This window comes from Corylus avellana, chromosome ca3 (genome assembly GCF_901000735.1).
Source record: "Corylus avellana chromosome ca3, CavTom2PMs-1.0".
In the NCBI taxonomy this organism is placed as follows: Eukaryota; Viridiplantae; Streptophyta; class Magnoliopsida; order Fagales; family Betulaceae; genus Corylus; species Corylus avellana.
The window spans coordinates 38,277,022-38,291,677 of NC_081543.1; the positions used below are offsets into that span (position 1 = coordinate 38,277,022).

Sequence of the window (14,656 nt, forward strand, 5' to 3'; positions counted from 1 at the left end):
ATTCCCTAATTGTAGACAGTTAATAATGGACCTAATGACATGGGAAATTGATTTGGTTATTGCCACTATGACATTTCAAGGGCTCTCTGTATTTTTGTTGAACAAATATAGGTTCAAAGTTTAAATTGTTTCTCATTTTTTATTCTTTATAAATTAATGTAACCAGACCATATAAGCATTTAACTTGGTACTTTGTTGATCCATATTTTGGCACGATCAGACTGAATAACGGGCTCATGCAGAACAAGGAGAAGGTCACTGAAAAGACGCTGACCCTGGGGAGGTTGGAAAGCCTCTGATAGTTAATTCAATAAAGAATTATAAGAGTAAAAATAAATATAGAGAGTTTTAGGGATGAAGAGATCGATAATGATGACCATGTTTATGTAAAACTTATTAGAGGGGGTCATTGGTGAGTGTTGTCGCCTTGTCGGTATATTTGGGACATCGATTCTTAGCAATTTTGTTGCTCAGATTGTTAACAAATGTGAGAAATTTTCTACGGGGTCAGCTGTCCGAAAGGATGAGCATGCAACTTGAGACTTATTTGGGCAAGTAGGCCCATAAAATTCTCTCACATTTGCTGTCTAGAATGCTAGCAATTTAGGCGACAAATTGCTAAAAATTCATATCAATTTATTTGTCAAGTAATAAGCTTGTAGCTGTGCAATAGCTATTTTGAGAGACACGCGGCTCTTTGACTTTTAAACTCTATGTGTTGAGTGGGGCCTTGATTATTTACTCCCATATCAGTATTATTTGATTTGTTTGGCATATTTTTTGTTTATGTAAAAGCAAACACAATGTATGACTTTTGCATTTTTGGTCTTGGGCCATACTTTTGGAGACTTGGAAATTGAGTAAAAGTTCCATTTTTGCTTCATGCTTTCTTTGGTGCCTGTAGTTAAATTTTGATAATTTGGGGGCACAAAACATGAAAAAATAAAAAATTAAAATTAACCATAACATGAAAAAGTTGACCATTCACTCTATTTCTCTTTTTGACTGTTTATCTTTTCGGATTTGAACTGCACTTAAAGTTAATGACGTTTTGAAAGTTACTTTTGGAGAATTACCATTTGTTGTTTGGTGAAAGAAGAAAAATTGTCACAGACGTTTTAAAGGCTATACCAAATACAGGTACCACTTAACAAATCACATGCATTTTAAAAATGTCCGTGAAAATCACATATTCTTAATAGATTGGATTACAAAAACCTTGTCTTGGCGTTTGGACGAAAACATTGTCATTAAAAATAATCCCGTTGACCACATATTCAGATCCTCGGCAATTTGGTACCTGGCTTGCAATTAATTCGGACAACAAATTTACTGAAGGTCTCGGTCCGTTGGACCGCGTGGCTTTGGCATGAGCCTAGAACTAGAAGCAGTAGATGGAAGGTGGACGTTGATACCAAAACCAAGAAACGTAAGGAGTGGGAGTTGGTAACTACAACAACCTCGTTATAAACTCACAAAACCTCCCTGGCAAGAAGCCAACCAGAAGAATAATAGGACCAAAATCCTACATATGGGGACATGGGCATTCTTAAAATATCAAAATCCTATATATGGGCCAACTCATTATTGCAATTTCTTTCCGAATTTTCTCAAAACCTTTAATCCTCAACAAATCTTGTTTTGGTAATTAATTTCCTTGTGTATGCTAGCTTGTATTGCAATAGAAAAATGGGTAAATTACATTTTATCCCCACAAAACTTATATCTCATTTTTACTTCAAACTTTTAAATTACGACTCATTGTATCGATTTGACTGCTAGTATTGGTGGATGAATTACGACTCACATGTCACTATTGGGGTGATTTTTTTTTTTTTTAGTCGAAGTTAGCAAGGGTGACACATAGGTGGTAACGTACTCATAACATTTTGGTGGTTCGTGGGCTCGAGTTACCGTGATTCATCATTTAGATGTCAAAGAGAAAATGGAGTGTAAGTTTGGGAAGTAAAGTGGAATTTACCCAAAATAAAAAAGGTTCCATTTGCTATGGAAAGGGTGTGAGTTGCATAACACAAAAAGAAGTTCAAATGATATATGATCCAACACAAATATAGCTACAAATAAATCCTCCTTTATGAGGTAATCTCTAGTCTTTCCTTCTTGAAGAAACTAGCAATTTCATCCAATTGGAATATATATATTTTGTTATATATATATATATAACAAAAGGCAACAGATGGTTATGGTCTAACCAGCAAAATTAACAGATTTAAGGAAATATTAAAAGAACTAAGATTGTCTTTTCAGGCAAAAAAATAAAGCACTGATGATAATTGTTGGGGTGGAGCCCAACAGTGAGGTGGCACAAGGAGTCCCCATCTTATATCATTTAGTGTGTTGAGTAAGTATTTAGGGTTTAACAAAAATACCATCCAAGATGATTGTTAAGATGTGACACACCCAAAAGGGATCAACATCTTTTAGGGTATTCTATCACTTAGATTTTTTAAGGTATTTTACCATCTAGATTTTCTCAATTCCAGACCATTATTTTTAAATTGAATGGTTGAAATAAGAATTCTTGAGTATTAGGATCCCTCAAAGGGCACTTTTTTTTTTAATAAAAGAAAAAAAAAATTTATAGGACCCAATGTGGTTTCGCCCGTGATTCTCTCAATTTCACTTGAAATGGGGAAGAGTACTCATTTCATGATTAAAATTAAATTTTACAAATCTAATGGTATATATGTTGTTACATGATAAATATGTTACTAGCTACGACATTTAAAAAATTTTAAATAATGAGACACACCATCTATCCCGTTAGAAGTAATAAAACAAAATTCTGATTATAAGATGACTTCTCACCATTTTACTTGAAATGGAGAAGATGATGTAAAAATTCCTGATCCAAACCACAGCAGGTCCCAACCATTAATTATTAGTCAAGATCATGTGGATGAGGAAACCTCACCGTGTAATTAGGGTTGGCTTCTAATTTAAGGGTAACCATGACTTTGTTTGTGAGCAATTTCCTTACAGTATGTTAAGAATCTGACAGGGCAGCTTTGTTGGTTGGGGGAAGAGAGATGCTTTTATTCTTACTACAAACGCCACCTTTTGTAACGTTTTTAAGATGATCATGATCAAGAGAATTGCTTTCTCTTCTGCAGGAAGTCCTTGACATAAGATGGTTCATTTATAGCATACTTGTTTCATACTGTCATATTTGTCCGTTAGAATTTATAATTAACTATCAACTTAAGCTTTTGGAATATGTTTGTGTTATGAGTTAAGGATATGGAGTTGTCCAATTCTTAGGCTAAAAATTGGTGTGTTTCAATGTATAAATTCCCAATGTTGAAACAGAAAGGAGAAAAATCAGATTTGCAGCAGCCTTTTTTCTCCTCTATTTTCTCTTTTTGCTGCAGAAAACTGCACTCATAAACATTTGGACTATAGCTTGGAAAAAAGAGAAGAAAAAGGCATTACACTATGCTTAATGCATACGTTGGCAGATTGGCTATACCTCCCACAATCATGTAGTGGAAACTTAGACTGATATGTTAATGTTTAACATGAATTGAGCATTGTGCTTGACTGAGAGATAGCTTATGTTCTTCTAAATTAAAAGAAACAAAATGTTACGAGAATAGAGTTTTATTAATATTATGATATATTAAAATATAAATACCGTAGAATATTTTATTGTGTTTATTTTTATTTGATATTGTCTTTATTTATTTCCATGAAAAAGTCTTGATGACTCAGCCCTAGTTTGTATTCTAATAAGAGTTGATGATTCAGCCCTCTAAAATATTGTAATAGTTTGCCTATTTAAAGGACATTATGTTATGAATAAAACAACAAGAAAATTAATCCAAACTTTATATTTAAAACGGTTTTAGGTTCCCTTCAACGAATCTAAAGGGTCTAGGTTCCCTCAAAACCTAACAATGTATCACGTTAAAGTGTATATAAAAGCATTGACGTACGTAACACAAAACATGCAGATGATAAATATATATGTAGATCATAACCAAAAGCTTCAGTAATTTGATCCAGGACTATCCCAAATATCAGTTATGATAGTGTGAAGAACACAGCAATCATGTTGGTTGGATCCAAAACAAGATTCATCAAGTGAATTAGAATGGTCTCCTTGCACAGTCACAACCTCCCCAATCTTCTCCAAAACTTCTGCCATGGTTGGCCGATCCTCAGGAGAATGTGATACACATTTGAGGGCTATATTCAGCAAGGGAAATGCCCAGTGAGTTGCAGCTTTGCTCACCTCTTTGTCAAAGACCTCTCCAGTCCATTCCTCCCTCACCATAGCCCTCACCCATTTAGGAAGGTCTATCCCACTCTTCTCCACAGTTTTGCCTGTCAGTAGCTCCAGGAGAATCACTCCAAAGCTAAAAACATCTCCTTTTCTGTTAAGCTTTTCTCAGGAGCTGTATAACCACTAATGGGGTTCAAGACACAGAGTTTGCTGGAGTCAAGAAATCTTGAAAACCCATATTCACTTATCAGTGGTACATTATTTTCATCCAGGAGTATGTTTGATAGCTTAAGATTCCCATGGGGGATTATCTCCTCCTGCTCATCAGAACTTTGATAGATGAAGGCCAAACCCTTTGCAATCCCACTTGCTATGGACAACCGAAGTCCCCAAGGGAAGTCCCGCTTATCTTCAATATATTCTGCAGAGACCAAAAATGTTAGCAGAGCTGAAGACATATCTGATTGCTGAGTTCCTGAATTTGTCAAAAGTTATTTTATTTGTTAAATCACAATTATCCCAAAACTTAAGTTGATAGGAGGCCAACACATGAAATATCTAATTGAAATATGAATAAATGATAGAGACATGCATCGTCGAACTTAGAACTTGGCTCATACCATATTAAATTACCAGTTATCCCAAAAACTTAAACTGATAAGAAATGGTTAATTTAATTATTTTACTAATATTCTAACATTATTCTTTATTTTCCTGCCAAAAATCAAGTTCCTTAACTCCAAGATTTGAGCTTAGGTTGGGATCAGAACGAACGCGGACACTACAACTCATTTTAGAAGATCTATTTTATATTTTAAAAGCCTTAGAGCATTTACATCCAACTCAGCAAATTTTATCAATATTGGTGATTTTTCACCCAAATTTGCATCATGGTTAGCTAAAATAACCTTTAACTAGCCAAATATGAATGCTCTCAGAACTAGAATAGGCCAACTCCTTATTCAAAGGCCTAGAAAATTTTCTAGTTTTATTTTGTGTTGATGCATGAGTGCAGCTGTGTGGTGGGTGTGTATGTGTTTGCAAGCCAAAAGGCAAGCAAATTCTCTTTTGTGTTTGAGTGATGGACAGCCTGACTATGACCTGCTTTGGTTACACAGGATGACTTGCCATGTCTGGAAGTATTAGATCTCAACTTACCTTCTAGCAAGTTTAGCAGACTCCCATTGCTTTGATAGTTATAGATGAAAAGTTTTTCTTCATTTGTTGAATGGTAACCAACAAGGGGCAGAATGTTTGGATGCTTTAAGTTCCCTATCTGGATCATTGTTTGGCCAAACTCCTCAAAGGATACCTGCAATTTCTTCAATCTTTTGACTGCAAAAAGGGCACTGTTTTTAAGTATTACCTTGTAAAGGGTGCTGCAAAGTGTCTGGTTTTGCAAGTCAGCTGTGGCTTCAAGGAGGTCCTCCAATTTGAACCTTTCCTGCTCCTCAACAAAGAACACAAGCTCTGACCGCCTTTCGACTGCCTCAACTTCCTCTTTAGCCTTGGGGGTTGGTGTTTTGGGAGGAGGAGAGTCCTGAAGGCCCTTCAGAATCTCCCTCTCTTTGGCTAAATTGATCCTCTTTCTCACTAAGTAGGTACAAAACAGAAAGAATGCAATGACAAGAACTAGAATCCCCCCGTTTACCCAGTAGTGTTTATTTGAGTTTTCACTGCTACTTTTTGGGCTTTCTGAAGGTGTGTCCATTAATTCCCTTGCCTCTACCTTGTCTCCACTGCTAACTTTCTGTAATGCACTTGATTTCAAGGAATATGTATAGAGATTCTTGAGCTCCTGCATCAAATATGGCATGCTGCTTGTAAAACGATTGTTAGAGATGTCCAAGGTCCTGAGATATTTCAATTCTGTTAGAGCAGCCATAGGCAACCTTCCACTCAGAAGATTGTTGCTTAGATTTAAATAAGTCAGCCTTGTGCAGTACAATATTGAGTAAGGGATGTTTCCTCTGATGTGATTCTTTGCTAAGCTTAGAACTTGCAGATTTGGGAGCCTGCAAAGGGTAACAGCATCAACTATGCCACTAAGATTCAAATTTTCAAGCCAGATTTCTTCTATGGCAGTAGCCTGTAAATTGCATTTTACACCCTTCAACTCATGCATGCAGGGATGTGGCAGCAACCCATTCCACTCAATTCTCAGCACATTTTGTGGATCAACAGCTTTAATGAAACTGAACAAAGATTGAGATTCTGATAACTGACCTCCATTAGAGAGCACCATCAGGAGAGGAAGAACAGCAATGCATACAACTACCCTCTTCAAAAACAGATTGAACACCCTCTGGCTCTGCATATTTTAGTCTGTGATGTTTATTTTGGATCATCAAAACTCTTTCTTTGTTCTTTAAGACATCTCAAATCACAGATTCCGAATCATTATATATTGCTGCTCCTCCTTTTGTTTTGATACATCAGATGAGGACATCTTCCTTCATAGTTTCCAATGTTTTTATGACTATCTTTTCTTCTGTATGCGACATCACCAATGTTTCATACATATACATTAATTAGTTATCTTCTATGTGATGTCACATTCATGTATACAGTCATGACATTAAGCAGATGATGTTTGAATAAGCAGACACATCAGAAATGACATCATCAAAGCAAAATACTGATACGGTATTCAGAGAATTCTATGTTTTTCTTGGATCTTCTAAACTTAAAAGAGTGGCACTTTCGAAGTTGCCAGTTGCCATCTATGCCTTTGTTTGGTTCCTTTTTTTGTTTGCTATGTCTAGTGTTTTCAGACCAAGTATAACATGTATTAAAGACCGCATTAAAAGGTTGTCAGAGTATTAATTAAATGATTAAATTCAATTTTTTTTATCCATAGTAATTTAACATAGTATCAAAACAGAAGTGTTCGAATTTTGACTCAACAGTACCCACAATTTCAACTATTGACTTAAACTTTTGTAATAAATGAAGATAACGACACATGTCTGGCTTTATAAAAAAACATAAAAATAAAAGATAAGAAAAAAATTAAAATTATATATATATAAATTTGTCTTCACCCTTTTGTCAAAGATTGCTGGCTCATTGTTCTGTTCAATCTTTACGGCCACATGGAGGCCCTTTTGTCCAGTTTTTTTAATCTTCATTTGTTTTATCTTTCCATTGTTTCTTGTCAATGTCGTGAGAGGTAACTCATTGTTCTGTTCATTCACTCAGATTGTGATTTCTGTAATTCCTTCTTGTTAACGTCAACCATGTTGAGACAAACCACTCCATCTTCTTTATTTGTGTCGCCTTATGTATCCTACATCTTTTTCACACTTAGGTATATCATGTCGTTTCTGCGGTCATAACGTGATGACACGGTTAAATTTTTAGGGAAAAATGTAAAATTAGTCCTTGTGGTTTACTTGATTTATAATTAACTACATGTGGTATCAAAATGAACTCAAAAGTCCTTGAGATATGCCAAAAAAATAATTTAGTCTCTACAGTTAAATTTCGTCCACTAATTTAATATATTTCGTTAGTATGGTACTGATTTAAATATGACAAATATCACAATTTTATTGGCTCTTAACATTTCAAGCTATCAAAATCTGTTAAGTCAGTGAACATAATTTGACTTTAGAGATTCAATTATTTTTTTGGCATACCTCAGGGGCTTTTGAATTTATTTTGATACTACAATGAGCTAATTGCAAATCAGGTAAACCACATTTACTAATTTTACATTTTTCCCAAATTTTTAATAGAAAGTAGACAAAATGATCTATTTGATAATGTTTGAATCTTAAGGAATAAATTTATCAATTTTCAACTTTTTAGGGAACGATTTGATAAAAAAACCATACCTCGGGAACCAATGGTCCAATTGAGCATTCTTTCCTTAATATATTAACACTCATTCTTATGAGCTCTAACTTTCTCTCAATAAAGTGAGGTTGAACATGTCAAATATTTAACTAAAAATAGAGTAATCTGTAGAGTTAGGGTTTGAAATCTGATATCATATTAAATCTTTATTTATTCTAAAAATTTAATATAAACTAATAAAAAAGAATAAATTTAATCAATATATTAACATATTTAACCTTATAATTCATATCAATACATTTTGAACACTCATTCATACGTACCTAATACTCTTAAAATATATGATTTCTTTTGTAGTAAGCACACCCAACAAAAACTTGAGGAAATGATTTATTTTATACAAGGCTTGTTAATTATCACAATTTATGCTTAAATAATCCTTCGCTTCTTTACGCGTAAAGCACGTTACTTGCACACTAATCATATTCGATTATTTTATTACAAAACTTAGACTTTCTCCTAATTTGTTTCATACTTCTTAACCTATTCTTTTTGCTAAGCACTACATTTATACATTATGTTAGGGCAGTTGACTGTCTGTCAAGATAACAATCGAAAGTACCTCCAAACAAAGAAGAGCTTAGCAAAAGAGTTAAGAGTTGTTGGCATGGGCTAGCAGGGATTCTTTCGATGCTTAGATCAGTATAATTCAAAAGAAGATATTCTTAAGAAAAGCAGAGATAGTGTGCAAAAGGAAGAAGACAAAAAAGTCTTCTTTTACCTAAGCCGCTCTTTATAGTAGATTTTGCCATTATAACCGTCTACCATGTGCCTTCCCAATCGCAAATACTCCATACATCCCACAACTCTTGTCATGCGATTGGCTCGTGCCGAAAATCATGGAGACGGTTGCTAACGTGCCAAAAAAAGGGATCCCGTGTAACATTAGTACCGTGCAATTGTTCTCGAGTCAGTTAATTGATGGATGAGGTATCTAGTCCACAGGCCTAAGATATTATAAAACCTATCAGCATTGACAAAGTTTGATGCCAAATTCTCAACCCTTTTTTTTTTCTTTTAAGAAAATAGAGGACTCTGCCTATGCCAGTGAGGCAACAGCACACCCACAAGGCCATTGGGCCACCCCCACTTCCCCTAGTCATTATTCTTTGCCCCATGCGAATAGCCACTTTACTGAATCTCAAAGGCCACTTGCTTCTGAATGTCATAATCTCTAGGTTGGCACTTTATTAGATACAAAAGAATATGTTTAGTCTTTAGAACCAAATCAACCCATTGACTTCAATTTTTTTTTTTTTTTTTTTTTGCCCTTTATTCCATTAAGTTGAAATCTTGAATTGTGATAAGTGTGATAACAGTATCTTCTTAAAATAAACATGCTTGAAATCCACTTTGGAAAATTGTTTCAAGAAAACATCAAAATAATGGGGCTATATGCTCCATTTAAATCTCCTTAAACTTTAAGGATATTTAAAGTGGTATCAATGTAGAAGTCCCCACGTAAAGAAGAGTGTTTGAATAATTAAATTTACCACATTCTGTCGACTTAAACTTTTAAGATAAATAAGCAGCAAACACTAGTAGTAAACTCAATCTTTTCTAACTTCAACTTTTGTTGTGTTCAAACATCAAATCCAATGTACAAAACAACAGCATCCCCAATTAAACACCTCCCCTATTCTAATATTCAATTCCTCCATTTTAAAAGAGAAAGAAAATGAATATGATTTCAAAGCCAAAACCCACCCTCCTTATGCCCCTCCAAAAACCACAAATAATAAAAATGAACAAATACAATTGAAAAAGAACTAGACTGAAACAACAAATTGTAAATTTAAGCACACTTGGAAAACAATATTGCTCATCATGAAGCAAAGAATTCATCATTTTCATCATCATCAACTTCATCAAAGAACGGATCCTTTAGGAGCTCCGCCGCAGAAGGTCTAGCCCTCGGCTGGGAGAGGCACTTCTCGATGAATGCCATCACCTCCATATCCTTGATCTTGCTCAATGCTTGAGGCCTCACCCCAGATGACACCTTCTTGTATATCTTAGCAACGTTGTCACACTCACTATATGGAATTTCCAAAGTCACCATCTCTAGTATGCACATTCCAAACGAGTAGATGTCCACCATTTCTGTATAATCCTCCTCGTAAAGCTCCGGTGCCATGAATTCCGGCGTCCCCAATACCGAATGCGCCAAATGGCTCTTCCCCACTATTGCTGCCAATCCCAAATCACCAATCTTTACCTATCAAAACAAAACCAATTCAAAAAGTAAGAAACACCAAATTAAAGGACAAAGTTTTCTTGTTATTAAACCATATCGTAGAAAAAGGCTTAAATTGAAAGTAATTAAGGCTAAATTTGATTGCTTGGCTACATGGTCTAAAAATGTTAGTAGGTGCATACCTGACCAACGTTCCCATTGACAAAGACATTGCTGCAATTGAGATCTCTATGAATGACACAAGGCTCATGGGTGTGCAAGTAGTCCAACCCCTTCAAAATCTGCTTAGACCACTTCTTCAACGCCTTCATCGAAACATGCCTATGCTTCTTCCTATATTCCCTCAAGTTCCCACTCGTGCACACCTCGGTGATGAAGTTCAGGGTGTTGTTTTCCCCGTCCCTCCACACGTTGTGCAAGGCAATGATGTTCTTGTTCTTTAAGGTTCTCAGTAGCCGGACCTCGGAGTAGAGCCTGTCGATCATGGTGGGATCGTAGGTGAAGTTTCTTAGCTTCACTTGGTTCCATGCTACTTCTATGCCTTCTTCTTGATCGAACGCACGGTACACTTTTTTCACTGCCCCAGACCCAAGCAGCTCGTTGTAGCGGCCATAGCGGCCCGTTGGATCAATTTCCACGAATTGCTCCGAGTCCTTATCAGATGGATCAGGGTTGACACTAGGCATCTTCAAAGAAAAACATGCAAAATAATTCAAACAAACACTACATATGCACAAGTTTTGGGACAAGAAATTTGAAACCCCATACCATAAATAAAGATCCAGATTCTCAAACTGATACACTCAACAGACTCAGTTTTTTTTATTTTTTATTTATTTTTATTTTATCAAAGCTCTAATTAAGTTTCAATATTCAACCCATAAACCTTAACATAAAATTTTCTGGAAAAAAAAAAGTACAAAAAAGTGGAAATCTTACACACCCAGATGAGAGTTTGACAAAAAAATCAACAAAGTTTCAATCTTTGATGGGTTTGAAGCGTTTGATTGATTAACGGAAGAACATATATGAAGAAGCAATGAAGAACAGAATAGAATAGCCCAGAACTCTTACCGTAAAAGTGGTAAAACGCCGAAAGTTTTCCGCTTTAAACTTCAACCGCTTTGCTTTAACAAAAAAGCTACAGAGTTTTGGAGAAGCTAATCGATCAAGCAGTGAGCCAACTTTGCAAAAGTAGTGCAACGAAAGCAAGAAACATGGAAGAGCAAAAGGGGTTTGGAGAAGGGTATTTATAGGAGCTAGGGTGGACCGTCTCATCCGTAATGAACTAGGTTTGGTGAGGTTAACCACGGTTAATTTCTTGGTTAATGGTTAATTAATTTTTGGATAAAGGTAATTTAAACCGTTTTAGCTTTTAATTTAAGATTGTTCTTTTGAAACAGACAGTCAAATCTGATAGTGAAGTTTATAAAGGGAAACTTATATTTCGAATAATGTATTGGCAAAAGGTCCTCTTCACTTCACTTCGAAGTGGGAGTAAGTATTTCACAATTCACAGTCAAATTTTTATTTTATAAATTTAAAATAACATATATTATGTAAATTATTATATACAACAATAAAATAAAATATATGGCTGACAAATTTTGGAGTAATAATACATATTTAACTTTCATCTAATTCTCGTACAACGAAACTGAAGTACTCATTAATCTTTAGATTGACATCAATCCAATCGTATGAGAATAAGATGTGAGTTAAGTACTTTAATAGTCACAATTTTTGACGTGATCTACAAACCCGATATAAATTCAACAGGAAAGTAGCGGGTTAGAAGAAACTCGTCTAATTAAATTGGTCCAATTACGATTGACCTATATGCATTAACATAATTTGAGTTCGATATATGACATAAGGATTAACAATTTTTTATACAACTTATGAACTCGACAGAATGAAATCAATAAGTTAAAGACGGAACAGTTTGACACGTTTAAATTAAAATTTGACATATATAATCTTACGAGAAATGCTATTTTAAAAATTGCTATATAATTACCATTCAATTAATAAAAAGTAAAATAACACACGACATTCCTGAAATCTTGACGATAAAATATCTATCATTTTCCAAATCGAGACTTACCATTTTGGGTACCACGTTAACCTAGTCTTTACCCTTTTAGGGACTTTATTGTCTTTTACGAGGTTTGTTCCTTCCTTGTATGTTGGGAAAGAAGAAAGTCAACTTTGGTACCTAGAAATTTGTAACTGTCAAGCGTGGGACCCACGGACGCCGAGATATCGCTGGAGCACGCCCGTAATCGGATTGGAGGGAAAAGTCTTTAGCAGCCACGCGTGAGGGTGTTTGGCTACTAAGAAAATTATTTTCCAGTCTTAAGTTCCACATTCTTTGACACGGTCGATCTACCAATTTCGGCCAGATTGGCTTTCAAAGTTGAAGGCCAACTGGACATTAAGGTCGGCCTTAGACTAAAACTTATTAAAAATTAATAATTAAGAAATAACTAAAGGGTGGTCAAACATCTCCTCTTTGACCTGGTGGCGGTAGTTGAACACCCGTGAGAATGGTTCGGCCACACCTCTTAACTATTTGAAAAATAGTACGTAGAACCATCTCTAGAGGTTGTAAGGATGATTTGGCCATCGTTAGAACCATTTTGGGGTGACTAAACGGCCTTTATAGCCTCTACGGATGTTTGGTCACCCCTTATTAGTTTAAGAGCGGTCGAACCCCCTCTCAATCCACTACCCTCTATTTTTGTTGTTTTTTATTTTAATATTTTTATGAATAATTTGGGCATTTAAAAAAAAAAATGTCATGTGCGTGTCATTTGTGGGGTTTTTTTTTTTGTGGTCAATTTTAAGACAAAATGCTAACGGATTGAGTAACTTGTAACGATATTAACTATTTTAGTTTAGATGGAGTAAGTGTATTTTATTTTATTTTTCCTAAATGTTGATATGAAAATGTCTTTACACATTTAATTTGAAAACAATGGATAAGATTTGAAGAAATCTGATGTTAGGGTTTTGCATGCATGGAATTATGAAGGCATGAAGGAACATGTGATTAGTCCAAGTTGGCTAATGGCTATTGCCTCCCCCCTAAACATATATACTATATATATACGTAGGACATGTGAAGCATTTAAAAGCCATGGAAAATGAATATATAGCTAGCTTGATCCAAGGGGAAACATGAATTATGGTACATTTCCCGTGAAGATAGATCACCTTTGCATTGCATTTTTCATACGTAACTCCAATCTTTTGGGCCCGAACATCGAACTAGTACACATAACACGTTCATCACCTTTAATTCCCATTAATATTGGAAAGTGCATGAACACATAATTGGATCCAACTTTGATCAATTCTTCCATGCATGTAAATGTCACATGAAAGGCATTATTCTTTAAAGTTTTGGGTCAAAGGAAAGGAAATTGAATGTGATCAATGATCATCATGTCTTAGCTAGCTAGGCAGTAGGCAGAGCTTTTCAAGTACAAAACAAAGGTTTCTTTTAAATTGAGTTTGAAAAAATCTCTCAAATTCATTTCACGTACATTTTGATTACATGTTAGTTTAATAGACTGAATTGAAATAAATATCTCCGATTCAATTTAAAAGAAAACTTTACCGTAAAATATATATTATTACGTACGAGGAAGACTATTGATTCCATTGCTTGTGCGTATTAGAGCTTTTAAGGCGAATAATTCCACCAACTTGGTCATAATAAACCTTCCATGGTCATTTTCTATTATTTATAGACAAGATTATATCATTTCCAAGGTCTTTGATCATTTATCTGGACTAATTAAAGAAATTATGAGAAAGGGAAATATTTTTTTTTTCTAAAGTTGTATGTGAAAAAACTAATGCTTATGTAAATTTTCCTTTTGCAATCCATGACTATTTTTTATTTCCTTAAGCAAATAAGCAATACACAAGAAGGGAACACAAAAGACTAGAAGATCAATGGATCTTTTGGTTTGCAATCCATGACTTGATATGGTAGATCACGATCTTTGCAATTGACCAATTTGAACAGCTAATTGAGAAAAGATTTTAATGAAGTTCACTTGTCTAAACAAGTATTACAGGCTGTTGAGACATTTGTTTGAATAGATAAACCTCATTGAAACATTTTCTCATTTGAGACCCGAGCAAATTGCAATCAATCATTGAATCACAACCAATCCTAATCCAATACGTAGGGGTGAAGAAACTCAAATGTCTTATTTATGAAGGGTCAAAATTGGTTGCCATTATGCTTAATTGGGTAGTATTGGAATCTATGGGGTGCCCCCAAGTTTGACATCCCATATGATATTCCCATGGGTAGCCCATGTGATAGAAAACAA

At 34.9% G+C, this 14,656-nt stretch overlaps 1 protein-coding gene and 1 pseudogene across 1 annotated transcript; both read right to left on the reverse strand.

The window, feature by feature from the left end:
- Positions 1 to 4,009: 4,009 nt before the first annotated feature.
- LOC132174600 (probable inactive receptor kinase At2g26730) lies at positions 4,010 to 6,698 on the reverse strand (annotated as a pseudogene).
- A 2,964-nt stretch (positions 6,699 to 9,662) lies between these two features.
- Positions 9,663 to 11,508, reverse strand: LOC132175318 (probable serine/threonine-protein kinase WNK11). The gene is made up of 3 exons (XM_059587211.1): positions 11,379 to 11,508; positions 10,487 to 10,990; positions 9,663 to 10,325 (listed from the first exon to the last, which is right to left on the reverse strand). Exons 2-3 carry the CDS (start codon positions 10,988 to 10,990, stop codon positions 9,933 to 9,935), a joined length of 897 nt encoding a protein of 298 aa, XP_059443194.1. The 5' UTR covers positions 11,379 to 11,508; the 3' UTR covers positions 9,663 to 9,932.
- Positions 11,509 to 14,656: the final 3,148 nt, after the last annotated feature.